This window comes from Panthera pardus, unplaced genomic scaffold (genome assembly GCF_024362965.1).
Source record: "Panthera pardus isolate Hobbes unplaced genomic scaffold, ASM2436296v1 HiC_scaffold_27, whole genome shotgun sequence".
Lineage (NCBI taxonomy): Eukaryota > Metazoa > Chordata > Mammalia > Carnivora > Felidae > Panthera > Panthera pardus.
The window spans coordinates 20,663,067-20,690,811 of record NW_026526843.1 but is presented as its reverse complement, the minus strand read 5'-3'; the positions used below and the strand labels follow the sequence as shown (position 1 = coordinate 20,690,811).

General features: G+C 43.1%; 1 protein-coding gene across 2 annotated transcripts in view; it reads right to left on the bottom strand.

The window, feature by feature from the left end:
- The window catches only part of ZDHHC9 (zinc finger DHHC-type palmitoyltransferase 9), a 31,252-nt gene extending 14,652 nt beyond the window's left edge, over window positions 1–16,600 (bottom strand). Inside the window, exons 1-5 of one of the 2 annotated variants that reach the window (XM_053892036.1) lie at window positions 16,400–16,600; window positions 15,987–16,054; window positions 14,504–14,805; window positions 4,510–4,670; window positions 103–261 (exon numbers count right to left, since the gene is read on the bottom strand). In XM_053892036.1, the coding sequence (XP_053748011.1) occupies window positions 103–261; window positions 4,510–4,670; window positions 14,504–14,670 (487 nt within the window). In that variant the 5' untranslated portion in view covers window positions 14,671–14,805; window positions 15,987–16,054; window positions 16,400–16,600. The remainder of the gene's footprint in view (window positions 1–102; window positions 262–4,509; window positions 4,671–14,503; window positions 14,806–15,986; window positions 16,055–16,399) is intronic. The other variant, XM_053892037.1, reaches the window with a different exon arrangement.
- Window positions 16,601–27,745: the final 11,145 nt, after the last annotated feature.

Below are 27,745 nucleotides of genomic sequence, written 5' to 3'. Positions count from 1 at the left end.
AAATCTGTCTTCCCACCCCTATTGATTTTTCCCTAGAAAAATAACCCTGACCCTCTCCAACTCAGCCTTTTCCCCAGACAAAGCCCCTTTGGTTTTACTCACCCACACAGTTGTCACAGATGCTGCAATGGGAGGCCCGGGGTGGCCGGAAGATCTTGCACGTATAACAGTATTTCAGCTTCACAATCTGGTTGTTTATCTGAAAATTCTTGATACGAGGAGGTGGTCGCTGGCCCTGGGGCACTGCACCATTGGTAGCCTCTGAAGATCAGTAAAGACAGTTACTATCACTGCTAGCTAGCCATTATTTGAGTCCAAAAGTCCCACCACTTCTCGAAAAGCAATGGGAGTACTCAATAGTGCCCTAGGGCCCACTGTTTTCTACAGACTAGCATTCCAGAGGACACTTTCAACATCACAGTGTCCCCCCAAATTCCACTGAATGCCATGCAATTCTTTTGTGCATATGTGAAAAAGGGTTTCTTCAAGTTTTGTTTTGTTTTGGTTTTTGCAGATTACAAAGAAAAGCATTCATAAAAGAAATAGAAATGGCTAAAAAATATATGAAATGAGGGGCACCTGGGTGGCTCAGTTGGTTAAGTATCTGACTTCGGCTCAGGTCTTGATCTCATGGTTCATGAGTTCAAGCCCCACGTCAGGCTCTGTGCTGACAGCTCAGAGCCTGGACCTGCTTTGGATTCTGTGTCTCCCTCTCCCTCTCTCTCTCCTGCTTGTTCTCTCTCCAGAGCGCCCCTCTCCTGCTCGCGCTCTCTCTCGGTCTCAAAAATAAACATTAATATATATATAATATATATATTATATATTCCATAATATATAATTATGGTGGAAGGATTATTTGTCACAGAGTCCCTTTTAATAGTGAAAACGTGAAAATAACCTCAGTGTCACAATAGGAGGTTGGTTAAGTAAATTATGATACATGCACAGGATGGAACATTATGCAACCATCTAAAATGATGTAGACAAGTGAATGAAGACACAGGACAATATTCACAATGTATTGCAAAATGAAAATGTAAGCTAAAAAGCAACATGCATAAAAATATATTATCTTGCAAAAATAAAATATATGCATGAAAAGAGAGTGGTAATACTTAGAATCAGAAAAACAACCTTTTAAAAATAAGAGTAATGTGTGCTTATTGTAAAAGGCTTGGAAAAAACAGAAAATGCATATAAGAAAAAATAAAAATCACTGACAGTCTCTCAACTCAAGGATACCCATGCATTTTGGTATATTTCCTTAACAGATAAATAAACATTCATGATTTTTAAAAATTTGAGATATAGATATGATTTTGTACCCTATATTTTTCACTTAACATTATATGGTGAATGTTTTTCCATGGTTGTTAAATTCTCTTCCAAAAAGATGAATATTGGCAATATAATAATATTCCATCATATGCACATCCTGTAATTTATTTGACCATTCCATATAGTGGCGCATTTAAGTGGCCTCTGAGTTTTTACTATTTAAGTGATGTTGCATGCAAAAACCTAAAATATCACAGATAAAGCTTAAATCCTCTTTGATCACCACTCCAATCCCAGTTCCCACCTCCCTTCCCCAAGAATATATACATGTGTTAAAATTAATTTCTAAAACAGAAAGATAAAAAAGAAAAGCATGTTGAAATCTGAGTAGTAAATATGAAGTTGCTGGCATTAAAATAGCTAGGCCCATATTAAAAAGAAAAAAAGTTTGGGCTTAAAATTTCGGCTCAGGTCATGGTCTCACAGTTGTAAGATTGAGCCCCATGTCTGACTGTGCTGACAGCGCAGAACCTGCTTAGGATTTCTCTCCCCCCCCCCCCCGCCCCTTCTCTGCATGTATGCTCTCTCGCTCTCTTTTTCTCTGAAAATAAATTTTTAAAAAAGAAAAGGACAAAGGAAAAAATGCTGAGCTAAAAATCCTTCTGTAGTAATTTGTATAACTCTCTGATTATTTCCTTTAGCTAAACTCTAAGCGAAGTGGAATTACCGAGTCAAAGGGTATGAACCCTTAAAACCCTTACTGCTTATTGCCAAAATGCTTCCCAGGCAGATTGTATCAATTTGCATGCCCATCCATCTGTAGCGTATGAGAATGCCTGTCTTGTTGCCCCCTAGATGTGCAGGATAATTCTAAAAACAGAATAATTTTTCAATTCACTTTGATTTTAAAAATATCTACCATATGGAATTTTTTTCCTTTTTTTGAAGAGTGGGGTAGATGCTGTGAAATCAAACAATAACAGTGTGTCACAAGTCTTAAAAGGATGATAGCTATTCATTAGAGAATGATAAAAGTACCAGCATGCCACCTTAATATTCCTTTGCATGTGCTTTACATGAGGGCACCTGTGAGATACAGTTCATGGTTTGTCCTCCCCATGAGGCACTATGATACAAGGAAATCACAGTGTTGCCTGCTGCCCATCCCCCAGCCCTCATGCACAGCATACCCAGCATAGGGCTGAATGTAGTGTTGACAAAAACTTGCTAACATAAACATATGTATGAACTCAAGAATGCAATCTTCTACACAGAGAACATGCTAAAAGGGGAGGTCAGAATGTGACAGCTCAAACCTGGGCTCTAGGCCCAGTGATCTGGCAAAACAGAACTAACCTTGCTAATACCTGCTGTGAGATGCAAAAGACAAGTCAAGGCACTGCCTTGACCTTCAGTTTCTCCATATGTGAATGGAAATGGGATGATAAAAGAATAATCCAGATGGAGAAAAAATGGCACACACAACTCTCCCTCCTATCTTCCTCCTAACTACCCCAGCTTTACCAGGTCTCCCCTGAACTCCAGCTGCACCAACACACCTGGCCTCTTCTTTCTCCCCACCATACCCACCCTCTCCCCATCCCTAAGTAGTTCAGACGTGCACAAGCCTATGTCCCCTTGGCTCAACTAAAACAGGATGGAATTTTTAAAAAAGAAATTCAGGGGCGCCTAGGTGGCTCAGTCAGGTAAGCACCGGGCTTCAGCTCAGGTCATGATCTCACAGTCTGTGAGTTCAAGCCCCACATCAGACCCTGTGCTGACAGTCAGAGCCTGGAGCCTGCTTCAGACATGTGTCTCCCTGTCTCTCTGCCTCTCCCCTGCTCATGCTCTGTCTCTCTTGCGTGCTCTCAAAAATAAATAAACATTAAAAAAATTTAAAAAAAAAGAAATTCAGCAAGAAGCCAGAGGTAAATTCAGCTAAAATAAACAAAAGAAATACAAAAGCTTTCAAACCACTCTAAGAGTATCAAACCATCATACTTTACACCTTAAGCTTGCACAATGTTGTGTCAATTATATCTCAATAAAACTGGAAGAAAAAACATCAAATGGAAATGGGAGAAAATATTTTGTTAATAATAGCATGCATATAAACATCAGGAATAAACTCAATATGAGAAATACAGAAACTAGGCTTTAAAACTATAAACATTTTATCCAAGGGCATAAAACTCAATCTGAAAATAAAAACACAACATTTTCTTAGATAGGCAGATAATATTATATAAATGTAGATTCTCTCAAAAAATATAAATGTAATGTAATACCTATTATAACCCTGATAGATTTGTGTGTTTTTAATTAAATAAAATAATATTAAAATAAAAAAACAAACAGTCTAAAAATCTAGAAGCATATTGGTGCTCCATGGGCATAGCTTTTAGTCTTACAACTTCCGGGTCCCTTTCTTCTACTCTGTCTGGCTTGGATGCTGACTCAAGCTACTTGGGTACTGGACTTGCAAACAATTTAGGGAGGCACTGATGTTGGGTCTGCTGGGTTCCCAGTCCCTGCTAGTACTGGTATCACAGCCTTCTTTCCCAGTATGAGCTCCTAGGATATTCCCTCTAGCCCTGGGATCTTCAGCTTTAATTTGTGGAGTCACCCTGGCCCGTGGCTGTTGTATCACTTTATCTCTGTCCCAAAGAGACCTGAAAACTACACTGTAATCAGCCTATAACTGCTTCCATTTCCTTCCTTTACCTTCCTAGAATTCTCAATGGTTCTTGGCACCATGGCTGTCTCCTCTCATCTTGTGTATTCCCTTAAATCAGGAATTCTTGGTGGGGCCCATGAATGTGCTTCAAAAGATCCACAAGTCCCTGAAATTACAGCCACAATTATATGTATATGTAAACATATAAGAATATTTTTTATGAAAAGAAGGCTTATAGCTTTCATCAAAAAAATCGAATGCGTTGATGACCCTTCAAAAGTAAAAAAGGCCATCCTCTTGGGAACAGTGCAGCAGGACCTTGGTAACAAACCCCTACTGAAATGCAACCCAACACAAGAAAGTATGAAGCATATGGCTTTCAAATCTTGCTAAACCTGCCTTACCAAATTCATAGGGTGGTCATGATCTCAGATTCAGTTTCTTACAGGGAAAAGGCTAGAAATGATTCTTAATCTGCAACTACATGATTCTATTCCCTTAGTGATTAAAGTCACCCACTGCACAGCATCTTGCCAGCTGGTTAGAAAACTCACCTATCTCCATTTCTATGAAAGCTGCTTCATCTGGTAGGGCCCGCGGGATCACTCCAGGGTCACTGAAGCTGGTCCTCAACAGTGTAGCCATGGAGAAAAGGAAGAGCATGGCAGCAAACACAGGGATGGCAGGAGACAGCTGGACAGCCAGGTAGCGGCATCTGAAGAAAGCAGCCAATTGAACATTTAGTTATACCTACCCTGTATTGACCTCAAATTGTTACCAGCATGTCGATCGGGTCTCCACAAGAAAATCGGCAGTACCTTGAGGGAAGGGACCATGTTTTTTCTTCTCTTGAATTACCCATAACTCCTTATATATGGTTCTGCACATAATAGGAAATCAACAATTATTTGATTGGTGGACCTATAACCTAGAGAAGACAGTCTCAAGGGACTTCTCCTATCACCAAGTCCAGTCCCTCCTTTTGGCCTACTGAAAACCCCATTTCCTCTGTGCCTCATGAAAGGCTCACACCTATTAAGGTCAGGGAAGCAACTGAGCCTGGACTTGTAATTACCACAGGTTGCTCTTACTCTGGGAATGTGTAGAGCTTTTCAAAAACACTCATCTAGCATTAGGCCTGAGCTCAAGGAGGAGGAAGAAAAGATGAGGACCATTTATGAAGCAGGGTCCCAGTGTCAGACAGAGGGTAGGTCTGGCATGCTTCAAAGCCAATGAAAAGTTTCTGGGCTGCTGACTGACTTTGAAACATCCATTCTTTTCTCTCCTCAATGAGCTCTGCTAGTAGGTGCCTACTGACGTTAGGCAAGGAAAATCTCCTAGCACCCCTTCTCAACATAATGTTTCCTCCCCCTTTCCTCATAATTCATCTGGAAGACTACCCCTCTTCCTCTCTGGATATCCCAGCTCTACTCATCTTTCAGGTCCCAGAGACATCAATGCCATCATTGTCATCATCACAATTTACTGAGCATTCACCATATGCCAGGCATTGCACTAAGCCCTTTATATGCACCATCTTGTTCAATTCTCACACTAAATCCACAAGGTAGATTTGATAGAGAAGGTCTTAGAGAGGTCTTGCCTCCTCTGAAAGGCCTATCCTAAGCTGCACTAATCTCTCCCTTCTCTACCGCTGTCATCCTCATTGCCAGAGCCTTGTATTGTTTCCTAGCTGTTTTTCACTATGTTGACCTCATCTCCCCCAGCTGGACTTCATAAGAGCAAGAACCTTGTCTTTTTTGGAGTGGGAACATTTGGGGTTGAATTGTGGTTCTACCAGCTCCTAGCTGGGTGACTTAATTAACTTCAGTCTCCTTATCTGTGAAATGAGGATAATAATAGCACTACATAGGGTCATTTTGTGGATCAAATGCATGAATATAAATAAAGTACTTAGAACTGTACCTGACACATAGTAAACTTTAAGTAAATGCCAGCTGTTAACAATTACCATCATGCTTCTTTATGTCCCAGAGCTTAATGCAAGTACGGGAACAAAGAAGCTACCAACAAATACTTGTCACATTCAACTGAATTTCAAACCAAATAAATAGGAATATGCGATGAGAGTTATCACTGACCTATTTTTATTCTCTTCCTCCTGGGAGACATTTTTTCATTCAACACAGAGATCTTCTCTTAGAGGCAGACTATAAGTGGATGAGCAAGGACCAGAGGGAGAGCAGAAAAAGTACGCTAAGGAAAAAGGCTTACCTCATCGGCATGGGGATTAAGCAAGCTGCTGTCCATTCAGAGCAAACATTTAACCCCGGGGTTATACATTCGCTGTAGTTTTGGAACAGTCCCCATGAGATCCTCCCCTTGCCTCCCCGCCACACACACAACTGCATGAAGGGTGCAAGTCAACTATAATATTAGGCTGAGCGGTTTGTCATAAAGGTGAACATATGTAGCAAACTTGCAAAATGATGTTTGTGGCTTTTTGTTTGCCTGCTTATTTGTTTTTTAACAAAATCCTTGGTCTTAGTCTGCTTTTGTATGACTTACTTCCTTCTAAAAGCTAAGGGTAGGGGACAAAATTTGAAGAACTGAAGGATCTGACTTAGTACAGAGTAATTAAAGCCCCTGCATATCACTACCTTGTGGATTACCCTCTTTTCCATTGTTCCACCTTCAGTATACAGATAATCAAGAAGTGAATTCAGAAACAAAAGTCACCTCCACCTACCAGGGACCCAAAGGACACAAGAGAAATACAAGACTGTTTCACAAGCAAGCCAAGTAAAATTACCACACTAACAGAAAACAGCCATCTTTCTAATCACTGCCCATTTCTAAGATCACTCTTGAAAACAAGTAATGTCTCTAGAACTCGAACTGCTCTGGGTGTACAGCATCCAATAAATAGACTTAGAAAAATCAGAGCCAACCAATCAGCCACCAAAGGGCTTTTAAATTGTCTTATTACAGGAAAAAAAAATAGAGAGGAAAAAGGGGCGCCTGGGTAGCTCAGTTGGTTGAGTGTCTAACTCTTGATTTTGATTCAGGTCATGATCCCAGGGTCATGGGACCGAGCCCTGTGTTGGGCTCTGCACTGAGTGTGAAGTCCGCTTGAGATCCTCTCTCTCTGTCTGCACCTCTCCACCACACTCTCCCTTTCTCTTTCTGTCTCTCCTTCTCTCAAATAAAAAAAAAAGAATACCAAATAAAAAAAGATAGAAAATATATATACATCTCTCTCTCTCTCTCTCTCTCTCTCTCTCTCACACACACACACACAATGTTAACCCCATGCACAAAGGACCTGAGATTAACTAAGTCCCATTCCAACACCTGCTTGTCAACCAGACAAAGAACAACTTAGATTTGAATTATGCTATGCCATCAAGGATAAAGGTCTCTGTAATCTCCACATGGACTATCTTCTGCACCTGCTAAAACAATCCACTCTGTGTGTCAACAAGTACACAATAGGCCCATTGTATTGTTCTCCAGAGATGAGGCTACTGGCAGCCAGTTGTCACTAGTGAGTGGGTGTGGCTGAGAAGGCAGATGTGGAACCAACAGGCCTTTCCACTCCAAGTAAGAGGAAACTAAGAGAGCCAGTGGCTAAGACTACTGTAAACTATAACATGTCATGTCTGTCTTTAGCAGTTATGATCAAAAATATCCACATAGGTTAATACCATAATTGCAGTAAGCTAGGGGTCTGTCTCTGACAGGAATAGGGTATGTGAAGATTTGGTGGTAATTCCCAATATTGATCTGAAAAGTCAGGAGTATCCTAAATCAGTAATTTGTCTTAGTGAAAGATGGGATCTGTCATCCACAAATATAGGCTGTTTTTGAAACCCCCTAGTACTTTCCATTCATATCACTTCTTGGAATACTAATATCCATACACTTCTTGAAACAGAACTCTCTTTTGTCTTCAAAGTGCCAAGAGACTTTCCCCCTTCTAGAGGGTTTAGTGGTTGCTTTTCTCCCTTGTAAATTTTATAAATGCTACCATGTCCCCACTAAGTCTTCATTTATTCGACCTGAAGAGATATCATTATTTTAAGCCATCTTCTACCAACTTCTTGATTGGCCTCAGGCTTCCATAGCTAGGCTAAATGACTGGACTTCCACATGTCCCATGGGCCACATGGTGGTACTGTCTAGCAGTAACCAGCAGTGCCAGGCTGGGCTGGTGTGTCATGTCCCATCCCCCATCCCTAGCACGGTAGTTCATTGGAGGGACAATGATAATGACACAGACTTCAACTGATGTGAAAAAACTCAAAAGAGATTCATAAGTGGAACCTGTAAGAAACCAGACAGATTCCATAGCAGGGCTCTGCCTCATAGACTGGGAGTGTGGATTGGTGTTCTATACAATACTCTACCTCTAAGTCTCCCCAAAAGCTCAGTGCCAACAAGTATTTATGGGCCTAACAAATGAAGAACAAGAGAAAATGGGAGTTAATGTTGTTATGGAAAACATAACTAACATATGAAACAGCTACAGAATAAGATAAGACCAGTAATTAAGGGTTAGGATGGTGATTCATACCCTAAGGACTATAAGTGGTCAGAGAAGAGCTCTCTTGGGAAGCTGGTGGCTGTTTGAAACTGCTCCCATAGCAGCCATTAAGGGTAGATTTAAGCACAGCTTGGAACAGCAGAAAGGGCCCAAGGATTAGAGCCCCATGATGGCCCTTAGCCCCACATAATGGCAATAAGCCTTTGCTATAAGTTCTCACTGATATGGATCGTTGTCTGTCCTTTTACATACTACTTACCTCTAAAGCATAGTAAACATATAGAACCACCTATAAGACTGACTCAAGGGTCTTCTGATGACACCTCAGAGTCTGCTGATAGGGAAAAAGTTTCCTTAGACACTAAAAACATAATTGAAAGTCAGCCCCTGACTGCTATGTGAAGGTCAAGGGAAGATGTATAACCCTGTCTTGTTCCAGTAGCAATGGGGGAAATTAACCAAACAGGGACATTTTCAATTTTGAGGCAATAAACCATCCTCTCACTGAAGAGGGCCAAAATCTGTAGCCAGGCAAGCCCGCTAAGTAGTTGCTAAATCTGTTATAATAGCAAATTTCACATTTCAGTTATACCAAAAGTAACAAATTTCAAATATAACAAATAAAATATTTCAGTTATAATATACTCCTGCCTAAAAATTTAGAACAATTCCCCACTGCTTATTAATCCCCAAACCCCACAGGCCAGTATTCCAAGGCCCTCCATTAGTTAAACTGGCCTTACCTAATCATCATCATAAGATTCTTGTCTTCTCATTGCTCCATCCCAGAAACATACCCCTAATTACACTGAATTCACTAGCTTCTTGCTATTGCAAAATGAATAAGGTGCTTCCTTTGTTCTTAAACACAATACTAGCAGGCATCTCTGAGGAACATTTAGAAGGTCTCTTCTCTCCTTCAATAAACATCTCAACTGATGTCGGCATGCTGAGGGACATCCCTGTTCTTTGTGCTTGCTTTTCCCAAAATATAAAATCACTATACTCAGTTAAAACTCATTCTCAAAATATGGGAGGTACATTCGATAGAGACTGACAGTGTGAAACTTATTATCACAAAAAGTAGTAGAGACTGAATATACACAGATAAATTCTGAATGATGGAACTGCAAAGAAAGGAAAGCATACTGTTCAGAAGACATAACTCAACCCTTCTGCAGGGAGCATGCTTTATCAGGAAGTTGAACTTAGCCAAGTACTATAACAGATTGGTATCAGAGAGACAACTATGATGTTCTAAAACTATCATTTGGTTGGCCAAATCATAGACATAATCTTGGGCTAGGTAAAGCACAAGATAGAACCTGCAAAGAAAAATTTTCTGGAGAATGTTCTCTTGGTTAGAGATCACGATAAAGTCACTTTTCCCCCTTTCCAATCTCATCTAAGTAACTTCAGGAACCTGGATCTTGTCACTATAGGCACAAATATTCTGCCAGGTCAGTTTGGCTTTTGTCTACATAGCTCTGTGTCTCCTCAAACCTGGCAACTTTGTGTTGTCAGATGACCATTTCTCTTTCCTCTGTCTGCAGGGACATGATGCCCCTTTCATCAGGATCACCCACATGGTAATGAGGTAGGGAGCACATATTGCTTAATTTTTCTCCAAGCCACCCTCATTCAGGCAGCAAGGACTCTGAGTGGTCACTGAGGTGATGACCCCTCATAACTCACAAAGCTTACTTTCTAGGTTCACACTTAGAGATGGGTTTCCCTGTTCCTGCAAGGCTACCAGAATGCCATGCCAGGATGCTACCAGTTTTCTACAAAGATACCTTCATTTCCTAGGAGCATAGCTGGGGAGGCCCAAATAACCTAGATGCCACTAGGTAACATAATCACTAGCTAGCAAGAACCCAGAATATGCTGGTCTAGCACTTGGCAATATGCACATTTTAGTAAACCTGAATGTCTTCTGGATTCCATATTCAAAAGGTTACAATGAGATGAAAGGTAGTGTGTCATACAGAGGTATTGGTTGTCCAGCTGATCTTGGTAAAGTAACCTCTTCTGTGGACCTGGTTTCCTCACCTGCAAAAGGATGGAGATAGTCTCCAAGGCCCCTTCCAGTTCTACCATTCTATGATTATGTGACTCAAGACATTTAAAGTGTATCCAGAATGTGTTATTAATTCAGTAACATTTACTGATCATCTATGCTATGTAAGGCCTGGCAGAGGGCACTGTGGGGGCTACATAGACATAGGAGATAGTCCCTGACATTGAAAGAGCTCAAAGTGCAATAATCATAGAATTTAGAAATCTAAGAAATGTCATAAGATTATGTGTTAAATGAGCAGTATGTATGATTAGTCCTACAAATGCAGGAATTATTAGAAAGGTTTCATGAAGGAAGACTCAAGAAGGGACTTGAAAGAGCGGTAGAATTTGGATAGGCTAGAAGTGGGTCAATTACTGAGCAGCGTTACAAAGCTTTTTTCAGTTCATCCAATTCAATGACTCCTCTGTACGTCAGAAGCAACTATGTGTGTCAGTCCAACAGGGTTTGATAGTTCCTTGATACAATTTCCTCTACATACAGCACAATGAGGCATAAGCACTGATCATAGCAGCAAACTGCTTCTACTTCAGGTGTCAAAAGTCACATAGTCATTCTTGCCACAAGAGAAGTCTGGGTACATTGACCCCACCAGTGATCTGGTCACAAAGTTAAAAGAGATAGCGAGAAAGCCAATTCCAGAAAACAGTGCACTTGGTCCTTCCCCCTAGCTTTATCAGGAAGTTGAATTTGACTACCTACTACAATAGTCTTTGAGTAGCTGGACACCTCACAGTTGTCAGTGTCATTCTGCTATAATGTCCTGACATTACCAGCCAAGCTGGTGGCTACATGTTTACACAAGCTGGACAGGGTTTGGCCAGAAAAGACTGAGAATGGCTCATGTGGTCAAAGCTGAAACTGGCATATACACGCACATTTCCTAAATGCCTCCCCCTAAAGATAAATTAAGAAATCCTTTTCTTAAGCACTGCACAATTTTCACTCTGCTTTTAAAGTCAATACTTTTACCATAGATACAATTACATTTAAATATGTAAATGTATTTAAATACAGCTACCTACTGGTAATCTATCCTTTCCTTTTTGTGTGTATTTGAATCTTCCAGACAAACACAACAGTTACACAGAATTTCAGACTCTCAGAGTTGCAAGAGGCTCAGTGATAATGTAGTCCAATTTCCCATTCCAGGCAGGAATCCACTTTGTGACAGCAGCCCTTAGAGGTGGCCACCCAGTATCTTTGGAAACACTTATAACAACACAGAGCTAACTAGCTCCTAGATGGACAACCTTTATTCATTTTATGTATTCAGCCTACTGTCTGTCCAATGAAAATTACAGGCCCCTCCTTTGAGAAGTCTAAACATATAAAGGCAAAATCCAAAAATAAAAAGATATCCACTGGCACCACTAATGCTGCATGTTTTTCATCAAGGGGTGCCCACATGCCTGACCAGATTTCTCAAGCCATCTGGCCGACCCAGGGCTGTGCCATGGGCAGCTATAAATCAACTTGCACTTGTTCCTAAGCACCTGCTGCAAGCGAGACCCCACTACTAAAATGCAGGTCCAGATGTGCAGCAAGATCTAGACTTCCCCAAGGCAAAAATGCAACAGTAAGAGGATGTGGAATCTATGTTCCTAGACAATTTAGGGATGAAAATAGACAGCCCTCTTCACTGGTGGTTCAGACACCCTCACCAGCCTGAAGGCAGGGGACTGGATCAGCTGATTTCCTGAGGTCTCCCTATGTTCTAATACTAACTAAGGGGCCCGTATCCTGTCCCCCAAATCCCAACCCCCACTGTGTGGTTAGTAGTGAATTATATACTCCAAAGGAAACAGTCAACCAGAAAAAGATTTCATTCTTCAGAGGGATGCTGGTGTCCTTTGTACAGCCTGTCAACAGCTAGGCATAAAGCAACCACAACCTAGAGTGTGTATGTCTATACGTGACAGACACACATGGACAGACACACACACACATATGCACACAAACAGATTCAACCACTCTCAGTAAAAATGATTCATTGCCAGGGTCCTCTCCCCTTCGGTCAGACTTATGCTTCCCCATTCCACTCCTTAGCTAACACGTTTACTTCCTTCTCCCTTCCCCCACTTCTCCCTCCCCCAGCCTTACACTAAAAAATATTTACTCTATCACACAGACAGCTGTAACTCAAGGCAGTTTATAAACAACCTCACCCTTCATATCTGAGGGCAAAGCACAAGAAATAACTTGGGGAAAAAAGTCGTCTTGGTAGAAAACTTAACCTGCCTCTGTCAAACAGTAACTTAGCTAATTATAAGCTTCATCCCACAGGCGGTTTTGTTCAAAGGCCTTTGGGGCCTAAGTGGGACAGATCCAAATCAGATTCTGTCTGGCTCCCAGATACAAAAAAGGCCAAATGCCAATAGCTCCAAATTCCCAATTCCCCTGGACAGTCAAACCAGAGGTTTTCTGGACCCAGAATTACCAGCTCACTCACACCATAGAAACAAATCTCATCTCTATTTTAAATAGTTCCAACCTCACAAATTTAACTCTAAGATGGAGGGGAGTGGCGGCAAAAAGAGCTAGTGATTCAGCAGGGTAAGGACTGAAAGACAGGGAAAATGATAGAAAGCAGAGTTCAGCTCTGCACTTCCAAAAAGAAGCAAGGAAAGAATAAAGCAAAAAAATATTTTTTTTTGGAGAGAAGGGTGAGAGGGGACAGCATTTTATTAGTGTTACACGTATGCCTGCCTGATTGCACATGCTCACTTGTACCACACACAAGTACACACATATACACACGCCACCGTAAACCTAAGACTGGGAAAGCAACTAAGAAGCCATCTCCAACCTGACTTCGCCAAATACTTCACAAAGTCAGAAGCAAAAGAGCCTTTGAGAAAGAGCTTCTCTGACCTTCCTTTTCTAGCCCTGTTATAAACTTCCCCCCACCCCTGCCACTGTTGCTCAAGCCAGCTGCAACCATCAAAAAGTCTGGCAAAACAGCCTGAAAAATCACTCTTGATGCACTGGGAAAGCCTGGAGCCCTTACAGAAGGACAAAAATGAGCTCCAAGAGATCAGAGCTCGTTTTGATTACCCACAAAGGCTAGCCAAGGGGGCCCCCTCCTCCTTGCCACAGCCACACCCCAGCCTGGGAGCTCCCGGGGTCATGGTAGTGCATGAACGATAGCAGGCTCATATCAGGGGTGGCTCACAGTCTACACACACACCTCTTGGCTCCTCAAGGCCCTCCTCATAATAATCCCAAAGCAATTAGCATTGTTCCCATCCCTAGAGCGTACAGCATTCTCAGCATACCCAGTAGTCAAGCCACAGTACCCTAGAATCCAACTGGTCACCTCCCTAGAGCAGTGACCTATACAGGCTTCAAATGGTGACTCTAGTACTAGCTATTATATCAAAGAAAAAAACAACTCCAAAGCTGGTATCAGACACACACAGAATACAGAGTTGTTTATGCTGAGTGATCTAGAGTGAAACTCACATTTAAAAAGCACATATGTGCCACACATGCAGCTGAGGCTGGAACCAATCTGCAAGTTCCCAGTTCAGTTGGCTTTTCAATTTAATAGCTAGGAGAGGTGACCCAGAATAACAGAATAGGTGAGTTTTGTGGTACAGAGTTATGACCATGAGGGCTGCCCCTAGGCCCAAGAGGGATGGGGAAGATGGAGTCTGTCACTAAACTCCTCAGGAGACCACTGAAAAGGAGAGGTGAGTAACAAATGCCTTTATTTCCCAAGTGTGCCAGGGGTAGCCCCAAATCTGTGCTACAAAATTGGTATCAAAGGTCTTGGGTTTTTAATGAAGCACATACCCTGTTACAACCACAAGGAAATGAACTCAGTTAGCATAATCTATAGACATTACTCAAGAGGATAGTGGTATCCAAGGACCATCCACAAACTCTCCAGAAAGAAGGTTCTTCCCCTGGACTCAAAGTGACTATAATCAGGCAAGTCTACTCAATAGAAACTCACTCGAAGGCGAAGAAGAGTGTACATGTCCCCAAGATGAGGAAGAGGGTCAAATAGAAGATGCCCTTTTGCCGGGCCATCATGACTCGACCATCACAGCAGAAGGTGTTCCTGCCTGGGAGTTTCTCCCATTTCCGTGTCACCTTCTTTCTCACCACCATCACAGACATGATTGGAATTCCTGGTCCACAACGGGCTTTGTGATTACAAGAGAGAAGAAACAGAAGCTGAGCCCAGCTTTGAAATCACGATGCCTGCTATTGCTGCCGCAGGGTCAAACATCATCAAAAGTCCAATTTGTAGCCCTAAGAGAAAGCACAAAAAGAAAAATATGAGGCAGGAACAAGAAAATGCAGTTCAACCCTCCTTTACCAGAGGTGGAAAAATGAGCACTGCCTAAAGGGGTAGTGGTAGGGAAGTGGGAAAAGTTTATTTCCAATCTGTGTGTATCCTCTAAAAGGAGAAAAGGCTAAAGGTTCTCAAAAAAGAAGGGGGTTACCATGTTTTCTTACTATGGATTTAATAATCCCTATATTTCCAATATAATACTGATGATTTTATCATTGTAGAACCTTGGAACTAGAAAGGATTTTTAGGGTGATAGCCCCAATTACTTTGTTTTGGAAACAAGTAAAGACCAAAGAGAGGAAATCACTTGTCCAGGGTCACACAGCCGCAAAGCTAAGCCAAGAAAACACGTCTGCTGACTTTCAGGCCAGGGCACTTTCCACTGTACCACAGTGTTCTATAATCATCAGTAAGAAGACTCAAAATAATGGTAGAGTTTCCCTCCTTCAGGAGCCATTCCCTCCCCTCCTCCATTCACCTTCTTTCTTTAATTAGCCACTCAAATATGAATCACACCAGGGAACAAGTCACCCTCTGGCAGGGCTAGGAGGTTCTGGACACTCTGTACACATATCCAGGTTGTATTTACTCAAAACAGATTTCCCCTAATCAAACCCTCTGTAACTTCCTGAGTCTGGGAAATGAACCAATCTTGCTAGTCCAGCCTAACATTTGTGGGAATCTTAATGAAACCACATCACAGACCTGTAGGTGAAAGGCTGACTTAAGCAGGAGAGTTCTGGAATGGTTGGGGGTGGGGGTGGGTGGACATTTCAGCAGCTAAGAAAAGTCATAAAGGTGCTTGCTTTCTGGGACATTCCATAAGTACCATCACCACTTGGCATCCTGAACCCCCAGGCCCAGGCTTTCTCAGCCACTGCCACCCTTCTCTTCTCAGGTGTGGTGCTGTGGCCTCTATTTACTGACACCACATGCCCCACGCTGGCAAGAATGAGGTGGAAACCTGCAGCCTGCCTGACTGATGAGAAACAACCAACCCGAAATCATTACGGGCTGGAGAGGGCAAGGGTCCAAATAGAGACTAGGAGATGAGCAGGGAAATGAGAAAGCAAGAAGCCTTGGCAAAGGGGAGGGAGCACCAGAGGGGCAGAGAACACTTCCTTTGTGTAAAACTAACCTGGAAAACAATCTCCTCCAGATAAACCGGCCCAGCGGGAGAAGGGAGACCAGGAAGGGGAGCCGGGCCTGGGAGAACAAAGATCAAAATCCGTCGAGAGCCAGCGACCGGCCCACCAGCCTGGGGCCCGAGGCCCGAGGCCCGGGCGGGCGGCGGGCGCGGCCTCGGGAGGCCAGCCCTGCCTCCGCCACGCAGCGGACCACCGCCCGAGGCAGGTTGGGACGCGCGCCACCTCCCCACGTTCATACACACTCACACACGCCCCGCCACGTGTAGTCAGCCACGGTCAGGGGCTCGGCGGCTGCCCAGCTGAGAAGGCCAGTGCCAACGTCCGCGCGGCTGGGTACAGCGGAGGGGCTGTTAGCCCACCATGCGGCCGAGCCCAGGAGACCCCAACCCCCACCCCTCGTTACCTGAACCCTGGAGACCGAACTCGGCGGGGAACTGAGGGCAGGAAGTGGACTGTCCCAGGGGACCGCGTCAGCCGCCAGAGGTGGCAGCGACTTCTCCTCCCCAGCCCGGAGGCTGCCTCCTCCTGACAAGGGGCCCCAATGGTCGGGGCCCTAAACCAGCTGTGGCAACCGCCCACCGCTGGCCGAATGGAACGCTCCTCACGTCACCAGGTCGTTCCAGTAGTTGCTCGCCTCCCATTGGCTGCTCGGCCTCGGCGCCTCCGCCCCTGCCACCCCTGCCCCGAACTACCATTGGCTACCCCGAACGCCACTCGACGCTGTCTCCGCCCCGTTCCCCCACCCATCTCCCGGCTTCGTGCCCACCTGCCAAGCCACTGCCAGCCTCCCTTTGGGGTCCGAGAGCCAATGTGAGAAGCGTCGCTTTCTACTGATATAGTTACGCAGACACGGAGGTGAAAGGTATTGCTGATGGGACAAGGAGAGACAGGGAGGGGTACCAGCCTCTTACACACACGGCGAGACGCTGAAGCAACACTGGCTCACAGATCCGGGTGCTCACTCGGGCTCACCCAGGGCTCATACTAGGTCCGCCCTGGGCCTCTTCGGCCCTATTTGCATGAAATCAACCGCGACCCGGGATTTTACTCGTTTTTGGCATAAAGACAAGTCCTCTGCCTCCCAAGTCCCATTCAGTAGTTAGGGACTTCACCTCTGTCCCAGCCACCTGGCTTTTGGAAGAAAACACACATAAAAAGGAACTTGAAAGGGACACCTGTCCCCAGGAACATAGAATCATTTTGAAGTACCGAAAACAAATAATCGACGAAGTTAGAAAAACTCTACTGACAGGACTTAAATTCTTCCAGGTAGGCAATGAAGTAACATTGTCAAGAAGGTTGTCAATTACTGTTCGTTTTGGAAAGCTTATGATAATTGAGGAGGGCGGGGATCCAAGGCAGAATCCCCACCCACCAACCACATTGATTTTTTTCCTTCTGCCACTCTCCCCTCTGCAGTTACTGCCACAATGAGCCACTGCTACTGATCTGAGTGAGTCGCATCCTTTAGAAGTTCGAGATTGGAGTGGGGAAAACAGTTGAGAACCAGGGAATTAATCTTATACAGAGGACTTTAAAAGGCATTAAGTCTGTTTTCACTAGTATGGCTCTTGGCTTCCAAATATAAGAGGAAATATGACAAAGGGCTGAAGGTGGCCTCTCCTTACCTGTCACACTGTTGGGGACAATGCCTAGATTGCTACCCATTTTCCTGAGCTTGAATAAAGTTTCTCTACGGTGAGAGGATTTGTAATTAGTACACAGGAGACTGCCAAAGCTCTTCCCAAGGCAGAGTTTTGGTGTGTTAGTTGAAGGACCATGTACATGGTCAGGAACTAATTCTCCTTTACAGTATTTGGGTCCCACATCATATGAACGAAAAAAAAGCCATCTAATGATAATTACATTGGACACTTTCATGGCACCACCCTTCAATCAAAAATTTAAAAGGATTAAAAAATCACTAGGTAATTCTCTTATGAGAGAGATGTGTTATGATTAATTTGTAGGGTAAAGTATATCTTTATAAAGCTTCTATTGTTCCTTAGCACTCATGCTGATTATAATCACTGCTTTATTCCCTATAAACTGTATGATCACTATAATTGCCTCCAGTTCTCCCCTTTGATTCCTGGAAGGTGCTGGTATTGTACACACTTGGCTACCAAAGGGAGAGGAACTTCCCTCGGCCCCATCGGACCCCTGGATTCCCAAGCCTGTACCCACTAGATGCCCCTAGGGATAGCATGTGTATCCCAGCTGCCATCCCCCTGACTGTGGAGCAGTCAAAAATAAATCTCTGCAGCTTCCAAACATACTTTGTCCATATCTCAGGTGCAGGTGAAGCTCAGGGAGTCCTGTAATCGATGTGTTACAGCAGTGCATTCCTGGGCTCTGCCCCTCCCTGCTGTGGGTCACATCCCTCTGGGATTAAGTGGCTGTGTAGGTCAGGCTTCTTTTATTACAATCTGTTATTACTTGTGTTTACCACTAAAAGAAAAATAAGGAAGATTTATATGGACAAACATTCTGTAGCACTTCCTTCTATGTAATTACATCATTTTATATAATCCTGAAAGTCTTAATGCACACACACAACTAAATTGTGACTACAAAATGAGATTGTTTCTTTTCTCTTCTCAACAAACCTCCCAGACTTTATGTATCCAAATGAGGGTTGGTTCCTTTGAAGGGGAGTTACAGCCATGTGATGGGCACTAGAAACACCACTGGAATAAAGGCATCAGCTTCCATTGTGTGGTACACATTTTGGTGTGCTTGTTTAAAAATGTCTGTCTCCATGGAGCACGTGGGTGGCTCAGTCGATTAAGCATCCAACTTTGGCTCAGGTCATGATCTCGCCGTCTGTGAATTTTCGGTCCATGAGTTTGAGCCCCGCGTCGGGCTCTGTGCTTGACAGCTCAGGGCCTGGAGCCTGCTTCCAATTCTGTGTCTCCCTCTCTTTCTGCCCCTTCCCCACTCATGCTCTCTCTCTCTCTCTCTCAAAAATAAATAAACATTTAAAAAAAACTGTCTCCATATTTATGGATCCTGCATTAGTGTGTATGGATGTGTGGGTATAAAGTGCGGTCCTGAGAGCTGCCAGTGGGTTGCAGCTTGCCTGTTAGTGTTCCTCCAGGTATTTCTTCAGCAAACACCCAAAGACCCCTTTAGTACTTCATGCAAGAACAGACCCCCCAAGTCAGCCCCCATCCTGCATTCAAGCTCATGATGACCCTTTTTCTCTATTTTCTCAAGTTTCAACCCCGCTATGTCCCCTTGCCCTCCTCCCCACACACGTGTCCCATCCCACCCCACCTACCTGACCTGCAATCCTCTCCAGACTTTCTGGCTATAAATAAATATATATTTGTATAATGAATTGATGAGCAAAAGAAAGAGCCACAGGATGCCCTGCCCACACGTAACCAACTAGTTCTTAGCCAACAGCTATTTCCCTAAAGCCTGGGCTACTACCACTAACATAGAAGAAGCAGAATGGTGTACCTAACAGAAGGCACAAAAGCTTTATTGCCAGATAGACCTGGGTTCAAATCCTGACTCTTAGTAGCATGTATAAACTTCTGTAAAATAGAGGTGCCTCGGTGGCTCAGTCAGTTGGGCGATTGACTCTTGATTTCGGCTCAGGTTCATGATCTCATGGTTTGTGGGATTGAGCCCCGCGTCGGGCTCTGTGCTGACAGCGTGGAGCCTGCTTGGGATTCTCTCTCTTCCTCTGTCTCTCTGCCTCTCCCTCTCTCCCTCCCTCAAAAATAAACATTAAAAAATAAACTCCTGTAAAATAGAGTTAATGCCTATTTCATAGAGTTATAAAGGAGATTAGAGATAATGTGTACTAAATGTCTGGCATATAGGAGAAACACAATCAATGCTGTATGTTATGATGACATCGGTACGTAACTACCCTCTCTCACCTCATTCCTTTGTCTACACTACTGACTAGGGGATAGAAAGGTAAAAGGAAGGAAACCTATTCTTTACTTTGTTGAACCCATATCATCCATGTGCCTCCATGTCTTCATAACCTCTAAATTTGTCACTGAAGTTAATCCTTACCTGACTGACCTCTTGGTTCCCCAATCCCAGGGGCACCCCACTCTCTGACTAGGAAAAGCTTAGGCAGTAATCTTGTTCTAGTCAAATGGCTGTTCTCTAGCACCATCATCCTCACCTGTTAAGTGAATCCTCAACATTGCTGCCACATTATCTGTTGCAACAGGTGAGAGATCAGTGGAATCTCTTTCATTACACACCTCCTGTATTCATAACACTGTGCTGGCATTGTTGGCTCCTGTCAGAGACTGAAAAACACCTTTAAGATGCCACTGTGTGAAAGCCGAACATACAGAAAACCCAATAAAAATGCCTGGGGCGGCAAGGAAGGTGATGTTACAATGCAAGTGAACTGCTCATACCGAGCCTTTGTTTCAGTCTCTGATACCTGTCTGCTCCTGCCAGTTCTCAATTTTGTTTCATCTCTAGTCTGTGGATTTGTGACTCCATCCTGAATGGTTTTAGGTGTTGTGGTTAAGCCCTCAACATTTGCCCTAAGACTGCTCACTCACCAATAAAGACCATTTACTGAGGACCTCTTCTGAGCCAGGGATTATGGTAGGTGCTTTATATAAATGAGGTTCCTAGATTGTGGTCTAAACTTGATATCCAAGTGAGAGCATCTGATACTGACCCTGCACAGCCCTAGTCTCTGACACTACCCAAGCCTCTCATTCCAGGTGCTGACCTCAAGGGATTGTGTTGCCCAATATATAAACTGGTTTATCATTTAATCATTAGGTATGTATTGAGCACCCACAGTTTGCCCAGCCTATACTAAGCAGTATAGGAAATACCAAACAAGTATATGACATGATCCCAGCCTCTAAAGAACCTGAAATATTCAAAGACAGAAAAGGTCAGCTCATGTGAAGTCATTAAATATAAATAAAAAACAGCGCAGAGTCCAGTTCTCAACTATGCACAGTAGAGTCTCCAACCTTTTTTTTAATGTTAATTTATTTTGGGGAGAGCGCAAGTGGAAGAGGGGCAGAGAGAAAGGGACAGAGGATCTGAAGCAGGCTCTGTGCTGACAGGCTGACAGCAGCAAGCCTGATGTGGGGCTTGAAATCACAAACTGTGAGATCATGACCTGAGCTAAGTCTGATGCTCAACCGACTGAGCCACCCAGGTACCCGGAGCCTCCAAACTTTTAAGAAGAGCTTTCCTTGGGGCGCCTGGGTGGCTCAGTCGGTTAAGCGTCCAACTTCGGCTCAGGTCACGATCTCGCGGTCCGTGAGTTCGAGCCCCGCGTGGGGCTCTGCTGACTGCTCAGAGCCTGGAGTCTGTTTCAGATTCTGTCTCCCTCTCTCTCTGCCCCTCCCCCGTTCATGCTCTGTCTCTCTCTGTCTCAAAGATAAATAACGTTAAAAAAAATTAAAAAAAAAAAAAAAAAAGAAGAGCTTCCCTAGGGGCGCCTGGGTGGGTGAGTTCAAGCCCTGCATCGGGCTCTGTGCTGACAGGGCTCTGCTGACAGCTCGGAGCCTGGAGCCTGCTTCAGATTCTGTGTCTCCCTCTCTCTCTGCACCTCCCCCGCTCACGTTCTGTCTCTCTCTCTCAAAAATAAATAAACATTAAAAAAAGAAGAGCTTGCCTCAAAAGTTTGTACCCTCTCAAATTGTGTTAGAAGAGTAAATTAGCAATTTTTTTCCAATACGGCTATTCATTAGTATCTCTTACTGTTTTTACATTTCATAACCATTGACCCAACATACCTACTTCTATCCAGAAATACTAACACAAAAGCTCAAAGATATATGTTCCAAGATGTTTATGTTAGCATTGCATGTAATTGCAAAAGTTATCACACAAAAATTCTTTAATGATTGCATTGGAGTACTATGAAGCTATTAAAAACAATGACAGAGCATATATCAGAAAAGAGCATACCATTATCTTTGTATATGTGTATATATTTCAATAAAAATTTTACGTTAAAAAGTTAAGCATGTGCTGATATGCAAGTATGCCCAATATATATCAAGTTTAAAAACCAAGTTTCTAAATGTTTATAAAACCCAAATTTTATTTTTTTTAATTTTTTTTTAACGTTTATTTATTTTTGAGACAGAGAGAGACAGAGCATGAACGGGGGAGGGGCAGAGAGAGAGGGAGACACAGAATCGGAAGCAGGCTCCAGGCTCTGAGCCATCAGCCCAGAGCCCGACGCGGGGCTCAAACTCACGGACCGCGAGATCGTGACCTGAGCTGAAGTCGGACGCTTAACCGACTGAGCCACCCAGGCGCCCCCCAAATTTTATTTTTAAAAAACCTTGGGGCACCTGGGTGGCTCAGTCGGTTGAGTGTACGACTTCAGCTCAGGTCATGACTGCACAGCTCCTGGGTTCTAGCCCCGCTTCAGGCTCTGTGCTGACAGCTCAGCCTGGAGCCTGCCTTGGTTCTTTGTCTCCCTCTCTCTGCCCCTCTCCCGCTCATGCTGTGTGTCTCTTTCAAAAATAAACAAACATTGAAATTTTTTTAAAAAATAAAATTTAACAAAAAAACTTATTTTGTGTAGGTGTATATATGTATGATTTTATATGTGTGTATTTTAAAAGTCTGGAAGGATATATAGCAAACAGTAGTTACCTCTGAGGCGTGAGGGTGCTGAACAAACTTTTAAGTCTTATTTAATACATTTCTTTAATGTCTGACTAGTTACAGAGAACATTATTAATTTTAGGACTTAATAAATTAAGATTTAGAGGCACCTGGGTGGCTCAGTCTGTTAAGTATACAACTTCAGCTCAAGTCATGATCTTGCCATTCCTGAATTCAAGCCCCGCATCGGGCTCTGCACTGACTGTTTGGAGCCTGCTTGGGATTCTATCTCTCCCCACCCCCACCCGTCCCACCCCTCTGCCCCGCCCCAACTTGTGCTGTCCCTCTCTCTCAAAATAAATAAATAAACTTAAAAATTTTTTAATTAAGATTTAGGGGCACCTGGGTGGCTCAGTTGGTTAAGCATCCAACTTCAGCTCAGATCATGATCTCACATTTCATGAGTTCCAGCCCTGAGTTGGGCTCTGTGCTGACAGCTAGGAGCTTGGAGCCTGCTTCAGATTCTGTGTCTCCCTAGCTCTCTGCCCTCCCTTGCTTGCGCGCTCTCTCTCTCTCAAATATTAAATAAAATTTTAAAAATTAAGATTTAAGGGGCGCCTGGGTGGCTCAGTCAGTTAAGTGGCCAACTTCAGCTCAGGTCATGATCTCACACTTCGTGGGTTTGAGCCCCACATCAGGCTCTGTGCTGACAGCTCAGAGCCTGGAGCCCCTTCAGATTCTGTGTCTCCCTCTCTACACTTCCCCCATTCATGCTCTGTCTCTCTGTCCTTCAAAAATAAGTAAGCATTAAAATTTTTTTTAATTAAGGTTAAAAAAATTATTGGGGCACCTGGGTGGCTCAGTTAGTCAAGTGTTTGACTCTTCATTTCAGCTCAGGTCATGATCTCGAGGTTCATGAGACCAAGCCCCACATTGGGGTCCACACTAACAGAGCAGAGCCTGCTTGGGATTCTTTCTCTCCCTCTCTCTCTTCTCCTCCCCTACTCGTGCATGCTCACGTGCTCTCTCTCTCTCTCTCTCTCTCTTTCTCAAAATAAATAAATAAACTAAAAAATGCCATTTTCCAATAATTAAAGCAACTAGAATGTGGAATGATGTAGAGCAATCAGTGGAGGTTGTAACATTGGAAATATAAAGAAGAAAATGTAATCAAGGCCATTCCTTGGCTTTTCACAGAAATATATCTATATAATCATAATAAGGTAAAAAGTATCTATTGGTTTTCAACTTTTGGAAGCCAAACTACAGACAAATCACATAAAACTTAATTATGATTACAAAGTATAAAGTAAATATTAACAAACTTAATGTAAAAGCATAGCATACAGAAATTGGAAAGTAGACAAAATTAGGTGAGGTGGAAAATTGTGTGGAGGCACTAATATTCTAATTTTAGAAAGTGCAGAATCAAGAGATACTATCTATAGATGATGAAACAAGAAATAGAGACTTGTGTTTCTTATATAAAGGCACAAAGGTAACCAAGAAGACATACAAATAGAAAGATACACATTAGAATGGTTGTCTCTGGAGAGATGTACTAAATAGAGGAACTAATAAGAGTGATGCATTTGGAGGAAGAGAGGAGTGGTGCTGCCATGTAAGTGAGCGAAATCCCACCTATCAGAGCAGCAAGTCACTAGATGTTTACAGCCAGTAAGCCAAGCTCAGACAGTATACCCATATCGTTTAGAGAAAAGGGATTATTGCAATACTCCCCTTACTGGTCTCCTTGCATCCACTCTTGCCCCCTTTTGTTCTATTGTTAACATAGCAGCTAGAGAGATTCTTTTCAATGTTAACTCAGATCTTGCCACCCACAGCTTGTCAAATGGCTTCCCATGTATGAAATAACAGAAAAAAATACATATTGGTCTCTGCCCCCCAGTTCATGGCACAGAGCTAAAGCCCTTCTAAATTCCTAAGTGGTAAGAGCACTACCAGCATCTTTTGTTCTAATGTTTGGTCTTTGACCCTGGTTCCTGACACAGGGCTTCTGAAACCCTTGTAATTTCCTGGATGATCGAAGCATCTTTTGTTCTAATGAGGCAACTCTGGTGGGCTCTTGGATGGCTCCTGGATGAGGGATGGTCACTAGAAAGATCAAGCCATGATTAAAAGCTAGGAATTTTCAGCCCCACCTCCATCAAGAGGAAAAGGGAAAAGAGCTGGAAATGGAGTTAATGATTGATTATGCCTATGTGATGAAGTCTCCAAAAAAATTCCGGGAGTATGGGATTTGGAAAGCTTCCTCATTGGCGAATGCATCCATATACCAGGAAACTGACACATCCCAACTCCACAGGGACAGGAGCTCCAACACTAGGAGCCCTCCCAGATCTTGCCCTATGTAGATACACCATCTCCATCTGGCTGTTCATCTGTGATCTTTATCATATCCTTTAAAAACCTAGTAAACCTAAATAAGTGTTCCCCTGAGTTCTGTGAGCTGCTGTAGCAAGTTAACAAAACCCCAGGAGGGGGCCATGGGAACCTCAGATTTATAACTTGTCAGTCAGAAGCGCAAGTGACAACCTGGACTTGTCATTGGCATCTGCAGTGGGAGGGGGGAAACAAGACTTCTGGGACTGAGCCCTTAAGCTATGGGATCTGACGCTATCTCCAGGTAGATAGTGTCAGAATTGAATTCAACTGTAGGACACCCAGCTGGTATCACAGAGGATTCTGTGTTGTTGAGGAAAACCCCCGCACATCTGATGTCAGAAGTGTTGCAAATGTGACAGTAGTATGAGAGTAAAGGAGACACACACAGGAAGGGAGAATGAGACTTTTCTAACACACCATCTCACTCAGAACAGAAGCCAAGCTCATTACAAGGGCTTATGAGACCTTACACAATCATCTACCTCACCATCTCCCAAACCCTGCACCTCCTGCTACTCCTTGTTCATTCTGTGCCAGCCCCCGTGGACTTCTTGCTGATACTTGAACAAACTGGACATGTTCTACCCAGGACCTTTGCACTGGCTGTACTTTCTGCCTAGAATGATCTTTCCCCAAATATTTTCATGGCATGCTCTATCACCTCCTTCAGGTACTTACTTAAATGTCCCTTTCTCAAAGAGGCTTTCCTTGGCCACACTATTTGAAATTGCACTCCCTCCCCAAATCTCCCTATGTTCTTTCTCTGATTTATTTTTCTCCCATAGTACTTAGTGTCTTTTCACATACTATACATTTTAATTATTTATCTAGTGTATTGTTGCCCTCACCCACTAGAATGTAAATAAAAGCAGGGATTTTCGTGTTTTTACCACCTTTATCCCCAGTGCTGAGGAAAGTGATTGGCACATAGTAGGTGCTTATTAAGAGCTAAATTGCATCCCCCCAAAATTCATATGTTGAAGTCCCAGTACCTCAGAATGTAACTGTATTTGGAGATAAGGTCTATAAAGAGGTGATTGAGTTAAAATGAGGCCATTAGGATGGGGCTCTGATCCAGTATGACTGGTATCCTTATAAGAAGAGGAAGAGACACTAGGGGTACAAATACACAGGGACAGTCACATGAAGAGGCACCAAGAAGGTGGCCATCTGCAAGTCAAGGAGAAAGGTCTGGATTGGATCCTTCCCAGATGGCCCTCAGAGGAAACCAAGCCTGCCAGAATCTTCATCTTGGACCTCTAGCCTCCAGAACTGTGAAAGAATAAATTTCTGCTGTTTAAGCCTCCCAGTCTGTGCTATTTTGTTATGGCAGCCATAGCAAACTGAGTGCTCAATGAATACGTGGTTTGAATGAAAGGATAAACAGGTGGATGGATATGGCAGGAACATTAGCAAAACCCAAACCAGAAACAGTTTAAAAGTGGTAGACCTCAGGGATGGGAATACAGGTGAAGAGGAGCTGGGCAGGAGATAGTTGCTTTCTATTATAAGTAGGTCCTTTGGTACTATTTAACTTGTATCTACGTGAATATATTACTGGTAAACAGTCTTTTTTTATTTTAAAAAATGTTTATTTTTTAAAAACCAATAAAAGTTAGCTAAACCTCAGGCATACAAGGATAATATCTCTTTCCCTGTTGTCAGACCATAGCTTCTTCTATGGCCTGTTTTATCTTCCCCAGTTTGTAATCACCCACCTATTTTTCTCCAGTTGACGCATTTTCTTCCTGGTAGACTCAGTCTCTTTTCCTCCCAGACTCTGGTGTTCAAAGTCCTTTGGCTTCAGCACTTCTTTGTTTGAGAGACACAGGAAGTATGGATACCCCTACTTCTCTGCCATGTTCCATAGCTTCTTCTATGTAAACAAGACAATTTCAGCATATTACTCCCCAAAATTCTTCATCCAAAGGTAAAATGTGTGGTCATTTCAATAGGAATTTGACTTTTTCCCTAGGTAGATCTATCATAGCTCTTAGATGGGATGGTCACCCTTCCAGTCTCTGGAGCACTGTTCGTATACTTTACTGTATTTCATCTCTGTCCTCGACTTTTTTTATTTATTATTCTATTTATTGTCAAGTTAGCTCACATACAGTGTAGTCTTGGCTTCAGGAGTAGATTCCCATGATTCATCACTTACATACAACACCCAGGGCTTATCCCAACAACTGCCCTCCTCAATGTCCCTCACCCATATTCCCCACCCCCCAACCCCAACCCCATCAACCCTCAGTTTGTTTTCTGTATTTAAGAGTCTCTTATGGTTTGCCTCCCTCTCTGTTTGTATCTTATTTTTCTTTCCCTTCCCCTGAGGTTATCTGTCAAGTTTCTCAAATTCCACATATGAGTGAAATCATATGTTATCTTTTTCTGTCTGACTTATTTCACTTAGCATAATGATTTTGGTAAACATTCTTAAATATTAATTCATTTTTTTTAGTTTATTTCTTTATTTTGAGAGAGAGAGAGAGAGAGGGCAGGGGAGGAGCAGAGAGAGAGGGAGAGACAGAATCCCAAGCAGGCTCTCTTAGCACAGAGCCTGACATGGGGCTTGATCTCACAAACTGTGAGATCATGACCTGAGTCGAAATCAAGAGTCAGACACTTAACCAAGCCACCCAGGCACCCAAAATGTTAATTCTTAAAAAGCAGTTTTACAGAACAAAAAATATATAGGTTTATGAGGCTTTATATTACTTGTTCTAAATCCAGGACAATTTTGCCCTACAAGGGACATTTGGCAATG